This window comes from Epinephelus lanceolatus, chromosome 5, assembly GCF_041903045.1.
Source record: "Epinephelus lanceolatus isolate andai-2023 chromosome 5, ASM4190304v1, whole genome shotgun sequence".
In the NCBI taxonomy this organism is placed as follows: Eukaryota; Metazoa; Chordata; class Actinopteri; order Perciformes; family Serranidae; genus Epinephelus; species Epinephelus lanceolatus.
This window is the reverse complement of record NC_135738.1, coordinates 37,054,910-37,067,935: the sequence shown is the minus strand read 5'-3', so window position 1 is coordinate 37,067,935 and position 13,026 is coordinate 37,054,910. Positions and strand designations below refer to the sequence as shown.

Here is a 13,026-nt window from a genome sequence, read left to right as displayed (position 1 = left end):
AAAAGGTTATTCATTGTTGGCAATAAGGTTTTATAAATAAGTAATGACAACTGACGGTGAAATTCATTTTAGGGTTTGCCACTTCTCAAATGCTCATAGCATTGGTAGCATCAGAGTTCTGTGGTCACTGCCTGGAGTTACTGGCAGGATATGACTCTTTGTTGGACTAGTCAAAGAGCAGTGAGCCACACCACATTGACTTTCCTGGCCTAGAACTTTTCTCCAATTACTGCAATTAAGCTGAATGACGTCACCCTGTGGTTTGTGGACTGCCATTTTTGAAGCCTTGAGTTCGGCAGTTTGGCTGTGGCCATCTTGCTTTTTGGCGCCAGAAGTGACCAATGTTTGGGCAAAAGGTTGGAACTGTGGAGTGAATCTGACTAAGAAGCTGACAGACAACCTGTCACTTAAAGCAGCTCACCCTTAATTATGTGTAACTTTAAGCTTTAATAAAAATATAAACAGTTGAGTGGGGGTCTATGGGAACTGACTTGCTCTCGGGGCCAGCCTCAAGTGGCCGTTCAAAGAACTGCAGTTTTTGCCACTTCCATATTGGCCTCATTTTTCAGCCCTGGAAGTTGCTGCTTGAGGAAATCAGGGAAAAGTAAAGAAAAAAATTATAAGCACAAAGACAAACTAAGAATCCCAAACCAAAAATAGGATCACAGGCAATACAGTCACAATCAAGATGCAAATCATTTTATTTTGAATCTCATTTATTCAGCTGGTTTTATGCTCCATCAATGTTATTTTTAACTTATATTTAAAGTTGATAGTGGGTTGCCAGGATTAACTGTGAGATGATGATGCACTGTTTGTGTACACGCTGAAACTCACAAGCCCTCCCCTCTTCTTCCTCCCTTGCCTTTCTCTGTTGCCATGGATACTACAGGCGGTTGCCAAGCGAGGAGGACGGCTCAGTGTCAAGTAACGGCTCTGGGAAGCTGAACACCAGCAAGAGCTCCTCGGCCCGAAGGACGGCGACGGGCAGCAGCACCAAGAACGGCAAGGAGGAGCTTCACAAGAGGAGCACCAACGGTGAGGAGGAAGAGGGGGTCGGAGAGGAAATACGGAGAAGGGGGGAGGTTAAAGAGAGAGAAAGAAATACAAAGAAGGAGTGAGTGAGGGAGGAAACAGAGAAAGGTGACAAGTAAATACTGAGATGGACAGACAAACACACTGATGGAGAGATAAAAAGAGAGATATTTATTCAGTTCTTAATATTAGCACCAACCACAAAGTCTGTCATTGGTAATAAACATGTGTTGATCAGCCCCTCCCCACACACACACACACACACACACACACACACACACACACACCCACACACTCTCACACCTTCTTATACTGTAATACTTCACCCAAAGGATAATTAATATGAGCTAATGAAGTGCACAAGAGTACAGAATGAACACAGTGACTCAGCCTGCTGCTGCATCACGAAAGTGTCAGTGATGACACAGATACTCATCACACACACACACACACACACACACACACACACAAACTGTCGATATCGCTCTTAACTGGATCAAAAGAGACATCTAAGGTGTTTGTATTTAAGCATTTAAGTGTTTTCATTTGGCTTGCTTCAGTGCTCTTTGGGGATAAAAGCCAGCAGTTGGCAGAGTGGGTGCCATAAGCACTGCATCAAGTTACTTTAGAGTAGAATCACAGAGGAAGGACAGGAAAGTGGGAGAGTTGTCAGAGAGTTGTGACAGCATACTGTCAGATTAGGTGTTATTTAAATCTATACAACCCACAGCACTGCCGTTTGTGCATTAGAAAAATGACTCAGCGTTAAACCTGTGACACTCGGAGGGATCATCATCCTGGGGGAAGAGACATTGATACACTGTGTAGCTATTAAAAACAAATTAGCGCTGTAATTTCCAACCGTTTTTTTTATTAAGGTTGTGGGTATATTAGCAATTATCTCCATCTAGTCATAGGTACACACTTAAACACAAACAAAATCCAGCAGGTATGATTGACAGTATAACTTAATTACACCATAAGGTGTGGTTACACATCTCTGTCTCCACAAAATCACATTTGTATACAACTAATTTGAAACAGCAAATACATTTTGAGGGAAACAATGCCGAGCAGCATTTGTTGAGCTAATTTGTAGGATATCATAAGAACTATTCTATGAGGATACTTTGCATAATAAGGAAATGTTGCTAATTAATGTACCCGGCAATTTGAAAAAATGTTGATACTGAACATAGGAGGAAAATTCAAACCTTTAAATTAAGACTTGGGAAGTCAATTGAGGAGACCCTCATTTTCAGTGATGCCGCGCATGAACAAAGACGTTAAAAACAATCAATAAGCAAACAAAGAACCATCATGCATATCAATTAAAACAGAAATCAAATCATACAAAACAAAAACAGCATTAAATGGTCGCTAAAAGTAGAAATACAGGCTGATAAACATGCTCAGGTGTAGATGTATAGTTAAAAGCATTGACACTCAATTAAGACAAGATCAGAAATAAGGCATTTAAACAGTTGTAAAGGTGGCAGTGTCCAAGTTTAAGGTCTTTTGCAGATTGTTCCATGTAGGAGCAGTGTAAGAGAATGACAGCGTTCACTGACAACGTATTTCGTTTTCCACCAAACTAGGCAATCTTGCAATGCACTATCCACTCGTAGTGACCACCAACCATGATCTTTCCCTAAAATTAACCAAAGTGCATTTGTTGCCAAAACCTGAAACAGGAGTCTGGATGGGAACCCTGGACACAGTCCCCCCAACTATTCCCTTAAGAAGCCTGCACAGTGCATTAATGTTGTGCTTTGTTGTCTGAATCAAATGTTGTCTCTGACCATAATCCAGGCAGCGATTACGTCACCACAGCAAGGTAATTAAGAAAGCAGTTTAGTAACATACAAATATAATTTCTAAGAGAGAGGTTTGGGTTGTACTCTGACCACACACAGCCACACCCATCAGTGATGCTCAGTGAAGTCAGATATGTGACAGACTTCAGTCTTTACACTAGTGAAATGCTGCTTTTTGGTCTCGTAAAATTTTTTCGTCGATGTTTTTCTGCAGGGCCGCATGCAGAAATGGCGGGGCCCCTGAAAATATTCAGTGAATGGGCCTTCCTCAAATCTGCTTTACTCATATTAATGCATGCACACGCTGTTTCTCTCCTAGTTTAGTTCAGTAAATTTCTAAGGTCATTTGCCGCCCATATTTTTATTTTTTTATTTGTTTGTTTTCCATTATTGCGTACAAAAAAAGTGACTCCTACCATTTTCCAGAGGGGGGGGGGGGGGGGGGTTTCATTATGTAACAGTTTACATTTTACAAAAGCAACAATGAATACAAAGTTTAATTGTCTTGTAAGAAATGATGATCATTTGGGTTCAAAATGAAATTTGGTTATGTTTGGACAAATATGATTATTGCCTTCATTGGCCCCCTCTAGCGGCTGGGCCCCAAAGAGCTTTTCCCACCTCATGGGTGGCCCAGCTTTTCTGTTACATTTTGTTTTCCTCATAGCTAACAATTACAATATAATCAGCACTGAATGGTAACTACTTAAATGCCCATGTTTCCAGGGATCTCCTACCTCTGTATCAGATTAATATTCTATATGTTCAATGCAAAGCCTCAAGCCTATTTTTTTTTTAATTTTTTTATGACAGCACCATTAGAAAAAACTCCACATTTTGCATACGGGTAGATAACATCATTCAAACTGGTATTTTTGGACTTGTGACTTAATATGAAATTCTATGTGTTTGCAGAATGCACAGCTGTAAAGCTATGTCCTTGAAAGGTCAGAGAGGTTTGATAGGTCAAAATTTGTTTGGAGTGTTATCCATCTACACAGCTTGCTCTCCAGTGTCCAGTGAATATACTATTATATAATAGTATAATAATATAATACTATTCATATTTGGGTAAATATTCCTGTTCAGACACAGTATATTAAGATACATATGCTTTGATCTGCAGCACCTGTTATCAGTGGCAGTATATGTACTGCATCTTCCAGATTATTTATTTAACAGATTAGCAAGCAGATCTTTTTACAGCTTTGCCAACTCACAGTTGGTTGCATAAACATTGCTCCGATCGCTGATAACGCTGCGACATTGTTTCTGTTCATTGACATTCCAGGACGCTGTGATTTTCAATCTCTTTTGCATCAGCAAGCCAGTGTTCACAGTAATTTGTGTGATTTATAGTGTTTATGCAAGCAAATGAATGAATACCCAGGAGGAGAGGAGGAGGGGATGAATAATTGTTTAATTTTCTCACCACTGTTCACAGAGAAACCAGAGATGGACAGAACTGTTTTTAGAAAAAAAAACATAGAGAGATGAAAGAAAAGCCAGCTGAAGCACTGTTCATGAAAATGACAGATTAATAAAGGTGTAAATCCAGCAAACTAGAAGCATAAATCCAGAGAGAAAGAGGATTCAAAACCATGTGGAGGATGATAAACTACAGTACTGATAAAAACATGGCAAAAACAGAAATGACAAGAGGGGTAAAAGAATGAAGAAAGGTCGAGTGAAGTAAATCTAAATGTGGTTGGTGTAGTTATTCCACAGGGGAACATAGGGGAGACCTGGAAAGGTTGTAACATTTTTGACATTTCTGAATGTATCCCGGTTTCTACATTTCAAAAATACCAGCCCCTCTAAAGCTTGGTAAGTAGCACACTGTATCTCGTTTCTTTTCTTCTTTCTTTTAATCTGTTCACAAACAGAAATATATTAATTACAAGTTGTGGTTTTATGTGAAATTACATGATGGAATTTTTTACTTGGCGGCTGTACTGTAATTCCTCTCAAAGCACAGGCAGACAGAAGTGGCTTTGCTACTGGTTTATTTAATGCTTCTCTCCAAATCCACTGAAAACTAAACACACAGTATAAACAAGGAAATACAGAGACTATGTTAGCTTAGCATAAACAGTAGCATGCACAGCATATAGAATAACATTTTACCAGAGTAAAATACAGACAAATAAAGCAAAATTCCTCACATGGCTCCATGCTGCAAATAGTGAGTTGTCTTAAGAGGTTTCTGTTTAACCGCTGACATCAATCGAGGTCTATTGTCAAAATGGAACATTCAATTGTCCGTGCTTGCTGCTCACTTAGCAGAGTTGTGACTCTTAATCACACAAGAGCAGCCCATTGAAAATTGAGCTGAGACCTCAAAATAAAAGCACATTTGACCTATGGCTAAGCCACGCCCCCCTCCACTCACGTGGACAAAATATCAACATTCAGTGACTGGCGCTATGGCAGGTGTCATAGTACACGGCATTTCGCAGGAGGCAATTGATGATTTTTGGGGACATAATGATCAGATGTCATTGAGAAGTAACCAAAAGGGTCTAAACTACGCATTGGAGGAATATATTAATCATTTTATTGTTGAGAAGGTCGACGAAAAGCTTAAATTACAAGCCAAAATTTACAGGTCACAGTGTACGCTTGTGAACCGCATCTCGTTGCCATCACCATCAAAGACAACAAGTTAAAGTGCCACTGAAGTTAAGGTTTTTGGCTCAGAATATAAGAAAAGGATAACGGCCTTTTTACCATCTTTACCAAGAGTGTCTCTCCGTTAGTTTGGTGCTACAGTATTTACACTGAATCATTCAGCATAATGTTTGCCAACCTTTGCTATCTCTGCCATTACAGATAAGTTAATGAAGCTAAGCTCCAGAAGTTAACGTTAGCTTAACTAGAGCCCTTTGGACAACAGCTAGCAATGATGTACGATCACCAAAGTACAAAACAGCTACAAAATAGGCTAATGAACTCCCAGCAAACAAGGTGACATGATGAACAATGCAGCTAGGAGCTAACTTTAGGCTAACTTTAGCTAACGTTAGCTAGAGATGTTAAAGATAACTTTATATTTCTTTCCAGCAAAGTGACAATATGTTGCCTCAAACACGATGTTGTCTTACCTTAAAACAGATGTAGACATCCTTGTTAATCTTATTCATGTTGAGTTGATGTTGTGGTCTAACGTTACCGCACAACATTATCCAAAGGAGACACTTTTCTCGGTTGAGATGTGGTTTAGGAAAGGGTAAAAAATACACCCCGTCACCCAGCCTCTCAGGATACCTTGTGTCGGAGTTGCATGTACCCCATGCACACCGTTTGACCATTTTTAAACTTCAAATCTCAGAAAAAGCTCATAAAACTGAATGAAACTGACTTTCTGTAATGCATTTCAATGGACGTCCAGGCAGAGAATGTCCGAGGGGAATGGCTATACACACTGTGACTGGCTCATCGCGTTTGAGGGCGGGGCCTAGCCATAGGTCAATTACTTATACTAAATAGAATAATAAATAACAAATGCAACAATTATTTTTCAATTATTCAGGTCTCAGAAAAAGTAAAAAAAAAAAAAAAAATACAAATGATGTAAAAAACATAATGGCAACAATTACAGCAGCCACTGTTCTCACATAAAACTATCCGGCTCTATTGTACTTATTCTGATTTTAAATTACACCAGCATCTGTTATTTAACACCTGTATAGGAATAGGTTCAAATTAAATCAGCTGTGTAGTGTGTGTGTGGGTGAGCCAGTAAAGGATATTATCTGCTTCATCTAGCATATTTGATACATTGTGAATGTCTTTAATCATAGCTGTACCTGCACTGTGCTACCACATCAACATAATGATGTTCCAGTTGCATTTTTTTATACCAACAGCGCTTTGCTGCTGATGAAGACGGCTGTTATTAATTAGGAGAAAACAAACTACTGGCAGCCAAAGAAAAAAGCCAACCCCAGATTTATTCTAATTTTGAAACAAGCTTTGTCTGCCAGGTGTTTTCAGATGTGTGCTGCTTACAGTCTGGGACCTGGTCACTTCCTTTTTGTAAATTCCCAACCTCACCCCTGAGCTGTCCCAGGGAGGTCCTGAACACAGCAAAATAAGAAGAAAATAAGAAAATACAGGCAGAGGGCAGGGTCTCTGCAGATACAGTACAGGCCAAAAGTTTGGACACACCTTCTCATTCAATGCGTTTTCTTTATTTTCATGACTATTTACATTGTAGATTCTCACTGAAGGCATCAAAACTATGAATGGACACATGTGGAGTTATGTACTTAACAAAAAAAGGTGAAATAACTGAAAACATGTTTTATATTCTAGTTTCTTCAAAATAGCCACCCTTTGCTCTGATTACTGCTTTGCACACTCTTGGCATTCTCTCCATGAGCTTCAAGAGGTAGTCACCTGAAATGGTTTTCCAACAGTCTTGAAGGAGTTCCCAGAGGTGTTTAGCACTTGTTGGCCCCTTTGCCTTCACTCTGCGGTCCAGCTCACCCCAAACCATCTGGATTGGGTTCAGGTCCGGTGACTGTGGAGGCCAGGTCATCTGCCGCAGCACTCCATCACTCTCCTTCTTGGTCAAATAGCCCTTACACAGCCTGGAGGTGTGTTTGGGGTCATTGTCCTGTTGAAAAATAAATGATCGTCCAACTAAACGCAAACCGGATGGGATGGCATGTCGCTGCAGGATGCTGTGGTAGCCATGCTGGTTCAGTGTGCCTTCAATTTTGAATAAATCCCCAACAGTGTCACCAGCAAAACACCCCCACACCATCACACCTCCTCCTCCATGCTTCACAGTGGGAACCAGGCATGTGGAATCCATCCGTTCACCTTTTCTGCGTCTCACAAAGACACGGCGGTTGGAACCAAAGATCTCAAATTTGGACTCATCAGACCAAAGCACAGATTTCCACTGGTCTAATGTCCATTCCTTGTGTTTCTTGGCCCAAACAAATCTCTTCTGCTTGTTGCCTCTCCTTAGCAGTGGTTTCCTAGCAGCTATTTGACCATGAAGGCCTGATTGGCGCAGTCTCCTCTTAACAGTTGTTCTAGAGATGGGTCTGCTGCTAGAACTCTGTGTGGCATTCATCTGGTTTCTGATCTGAGCTGCTGTTAACTTGCGATTTCTGAGGCTGGTGACTCGGATGAACTTATCCTCAGAAGCAGAGGTGACTCTTGGTCTTCCTTTCCTGGGTCGGTCCTCATGTGTGCCAGTTTGGTTGTAGCGCTTGATGGTTTTTGCGACTCCACTTGGGGACACATTTAAAGTTTTTGCAATTTTCCGGACTGACTGACCTTCATTTCTTAAAGTAATGATGGCCACTCATTTTTCTTTAGTTAGCTGATTGGTTCTTGCCATAATATGAATTTTAACAGTTGTCCAATAGGGTTGTCGGCTATGTATTAACCTGACTTCTGCACAACACAACTGATGGTCCCAACCCCATTGATAAAGCAAGAAATTCCACTAATTAACCCTGATAAGGCACACCTGTGAAGTGGAAACCATTTCAGGTGACTATCTCTTGAAGCTCATCGAGAGAATGCCAAGAGTGTGCAAAGCAGTAATCAGAGCAAAGGGTGGCTATTTTGAAGAAACTAGAATATAAAACATGTTTTCAGTTATTTCACCTTTTTTTGTTAAGTACATAACTCCACATGTGTTCATTCATAGTTTTGATGCCTTCAGTGAGAATCTACAATGTAAATAGTCATGAAAATAAAGAAAACGCATTGAATGAGAAGGTGTGTCCAAACTTTTGGCCTGTACTGTAAATACACTGCAACACACTTCTAGTGAGTCATTAGTGATGATTGAGAGGGATGACTTTTGTACCTACTTTGTTTTTTAAGGAAAATCCAGTATAGTATACGCTCAATTGATTGAAGACACCTTTTATTTCCCGTTTCCCTATCATAAGATCATTCATATCAGTGTTGTTTGCATATTGATAATGACAGATGATGATAACATTCAACAGTTGCATCTCATTAGTCAGTCACAGATGCTGCAGGTACATCAGCAAATGAAAACAGTATGGATGTTGTTGCTGTCAGGGCGTAATTACTAATAACATCACTGCTGCAGTGTGATGTGAGTCTCTTCACTGGATGGATTAGCCGCTATTACTCAGCTGAAGTACACAAGCCTGAAAACAGGTCGATTCAGTGTAAACAGGGGGTTACAGTGCAATCAAAATGTGTTATGGGATTTATTTTTCATTAAAGCAGTAGATGACTTTTAGGGCAATTCATCTTAAATAGCTGATGGTGTAGAATTTAATGCTAAAGGTGAGAGAAAAGGGAGATAACATGCAACAAAGGCTGCAGTATAGATTTGATTGACCCTCACATTGATCTTCATCCCCAGATCAATCCTCAGTGTTTGTGAATCTAAATGTTAAAGACGCTGGTCTCTCTCTGAAAGGTTTAAATGCAAAGTATGTTCATGACCGGCACATAGTTACATAACACCTTTTTGTCAGAAAAAACAGACGGACTTTGCCATTTCTATAGCCACGCTGTTAGTGTGGCTAAAACCTCATCTCTGTACTTGTAAGCAATAAATAGATCACTGCAGGCATAAAGCAATAAACAGTCAAAAAGCAAAGCACTTGTCAACAAGCTGTCAGCTGAGTCACATTGTTTATCTCCTTGTGTACAGAAAACACTCAAAAAATTGCCCTTTGTAACAGTTGCTGCAAAATGAAGTCATTTTATTCCAGTAATACAAACTTTGTAGGAACAAATAAAGCTACATGATTAGATTTAATGTTAAAGTGGAATCAACATTGTACTCTGTGTTCTACATCTGTTGTGACAATAGAAATGGTCTGACGGCAGCCACCAGTGTTCAGAGTACATGTTATTTACATGCACTGTCGTAGTTTCCAATCTGGTTCACAGGCTGCTCGTGACGCCACCTGTGCTGACCTTAGCTGTCACACTGTAATAGGCGGTGCAGGAACAGCAACAAATAAAGCAGGCTGAGCTGCAGCCAGGATGAATGGTGACAGTGTGGGTTTGGAGCTGAGTTAATGGCAGACTGTTGTAGCCCTACAACGAAGCAGTCTGCCATATGATGTCAGTCAGGCAGTGAGTCACAGTGGACCCAGTACAACTCAACACTGTCCATCTGCTGCTCCCTGCAATAACATACACACAGGAATACATAGAGGCTCATATATTGGAAGAAGCAGAGCTCACGCCATACAGCTGATGTTTTCTCCCCCGAGCCAAACAACATAACACTGCAGTTTTTTTGTTTTGTTTTTTTTAATTCCTGAGCCCTGAGTTAGTAGTATATTGCTATATATAACTTATAATTTGGAGAGTTGCCATGACAATGAATAAATCTTACATTAGAGACAGAGTTAGACAAATGTCATTATTTTTGGAGTGCATAGCAAGGCCAGCGTGAGCATGGACACAACAAAAGTTATCGAAAAGCAGTAGAAAGTCAAAAAGCCTACTTTCAGAATTGTGCATTAACACGCTCGTGCAGATACTATTCTGTTACACACACACACACACACACACACACACACATGCGCTGAACAAACATGCAAACATTTTTGGTTCTTACATAGTTTTTGCTACTAGTCCCAAAACAATATCTGTCTTACAATGCTTTATGCAGTACCTTACTTAAAGGAAAACTTCACCCACAAAATGATCATTTCTATATCACTTACTTACCCTATGTTTTGTTAAATCCATTCTCATTTTGCAGTTGAACTGTTCTTTAAAAATAGAACAATGTTTTTCTCTTTTTTTGCCATTAATGAATAGGGGCCAGACTTTTCAAATTTATTATCTATACAGATACAAGCAATAAAGAATAAATGCTAAGCTACATGACAGGAAACTGTAATCACCAGCCAACACCCAGCTGCCAATAAGATTAATTTAAAGCCCAATTTGCAGCAAAACAGAAAAACATACTTTATGCTTACAGCTTATAGAAGAATGTGGTTAAATGAAATACTCATACTAGTAAAATAGTATCCAAGGTAACAATGTAGGACTAAACTGCTCTTGGACAAACATTCACACACTGCTCCTCACCGTGACTCATTAAAGGGATAATTGACATTTTGGGAAATAACACATGTGAGATCAATACCACTTTCATAATGTATCGTCTTTGCTATGCTAAGCTAATAATCTGTTGCCTGATATCAGACAGAATTGTTTACTTGTTACGCTCCGTTTCCATCTTCAGTCTGATATCCAGTTTAGCTGATTTCAGTCAGGAAAGGGGGGATTAAATTTTCCCAAACCAATCACAAGAATCCAAGAATCTGAAGTCCGCCAGTCCACACTGGTTCAGCCATGCAAACATACTGGTTTAGCTGGGGTTTTACTTAAAGAGTGGAGCTGAGCAAAGTTAAAACATAGTATTTGCAATCTGGATAGCAGTGTTTATCTTGTCTACAGCGATAGCCATGTTGTTATTACTCCTCATTACTTGACTACAGCTGACAATGACATCAGTCCTTTTGGTGGTGCTGATTGGCCACATGTTACTCCCTGGGGTGCTCACTGATCATTTTTTATTTCAACTGAGGAACCGATAAGGGTCCGCACACGTGCCATGTGTTTTGCACCATCAAATCCGTTGTTGTCAATGTAAACAACTAAAAGGCGTGCTCAAAAGCGAGAGTGATGCTGTGGTGGCGTGCAAGCATTACCAAGTGCCTAATTTTCAGGGTGTCATGGCTGTGCCTTGAGATAAACAAAATTCAGCTTTTAGAGTGCAGCAATGCACACAATGTCACGTGACCTCTCTTCTATTATTATCAGTCTTTGGCAAATATGGAGGGAAAGATGATCGTTTTTGTGCAGGGCTACCCAGAGCTTTACATCTGGCCCACAGACATTTAAAGCCAATTACACACTTAAATAACAACGCCTAGAAGAAGATCAGCCTTGAGCTCTGGATTTCTGGTAAGTACTGTAGGCTTTGATATGGTGCTAGTTATGGTCGCTTGGCAACATCAGGTGCAATCTGCTTAATTGTCTTTGAAAGTTGTCACAGAGTAAGCACAAGAGTAGCACCCTGCGCTCAACTTGGTGGTAAAAGACACAGCATGTGCTGACCCTAATGTGGGAATCTGCCAAATTTGTGATAATGTCTATGCGACATCACAGCCACCTGCAGGTACTGTCTCTGTCTGACTCTTGTTAACCAATTTGTCCTCCTCTTCTTCCCAGACCCGTACGAAGACCATTCAGGCTCTCTGCGTCTCATCACCATTAAACCCATGACTGCTCAGCCAACCTACTCCTATCCCTCCTCCTCATCCCACAGCCAAGACTCTGTGGTCCTCAACGGGGAGGTGAGTTTGCACACACGTATACATAATGTACACACACCCTCAAGGCTTTACTGCACTCACCTGTGAGGTGAATCTGCAGCGCTGACAGTAAAGAGCAGAGCAAAACTAGAACATCGTCATGATGAGTCACACAGATACATAGAGTACAGCTTAATTTGGTAGCCATGTACGTTAATAAGGCAGGTCTTCTTCAGTCGTATTGTTTATGTTTGGAACTGTTAGTACTTTATGTCTGTGATTCCCAAGAGAGGTATTTGTGTCCTAAATACATGCAGCGCAAAGTTGCAGTTGCATGGCTGAGCACATTTGCAATAAGGTGGGTGATGTGGGTGAAGGGGTACCTCAGTTCGTCTGACAGGGCCGTCGGGCTGCATCAGGTGAAAAAAGGTTGCAGCTTTATGTTACATTCTTCAGTTTCAGGTGTCTGTTATGGTGCCCTCACTGTACTGTAGTATTATCATAACATATCCTCTGGGACACATTGCACTAATGCTGAATTTAGCCGTTGCTATAAACACTTTGCTTTCTCTCCTCCTCTAATCTCTCCCTCTTGTCACTTTCCTGGCTGCCCAGCCTGTTACCTCTCACTGTTTTCCTCCTTATTTCACCGTGATACACAGGCTGATAATAATTTATCCTTCAGACTATTAACATGAGACGGGAAAATCCCCTCAGGGTTTTCTGGTGTTCCAGTTCATCTGCAATTGATTGGGTGTACATTAGCAGAAAAGATCACGTTTAGGGCATGATACGTTCTACGATTATCAAGCTGTGGGGAATGTTTGCTAAAACACATTGATCTGTCTTAGGCAAATATCATACAATAAAAGGTT

At 40.4% G+C, this 13,026-nt stretch overlaps 1 protein-coding gene across 4 annotated transcripts in view; it reads left to right on the top strand.

Annotated features, from left to right (window-relative positions):
* The window catches only part of kiaa1549la (KIAA1549-like a), a 130,798-nt gene that overhangs the window by 101,622 nt on the left and 16,150 nt on the right, over positions 1 to 13,026 (top strand). For all 4 annotated transcript variants that reach the window (XM_078168183.1, XM_033635642.2, XM_033635641.2 and 1 more), the window contains 2 exons: positions 893 to 1,038; positions 12,069 to 12,193. In XM_078168183.1, coding sequence (XP_078024309.1) covers positions 893 to 1,038; positions 12,069 to 12,193 — 271 coding nt within the window. The remainder of the gene's footprint in view (positions 1 to 892; positions 1,039 to 12,068; positions 12,194 to 13,026) is intronic.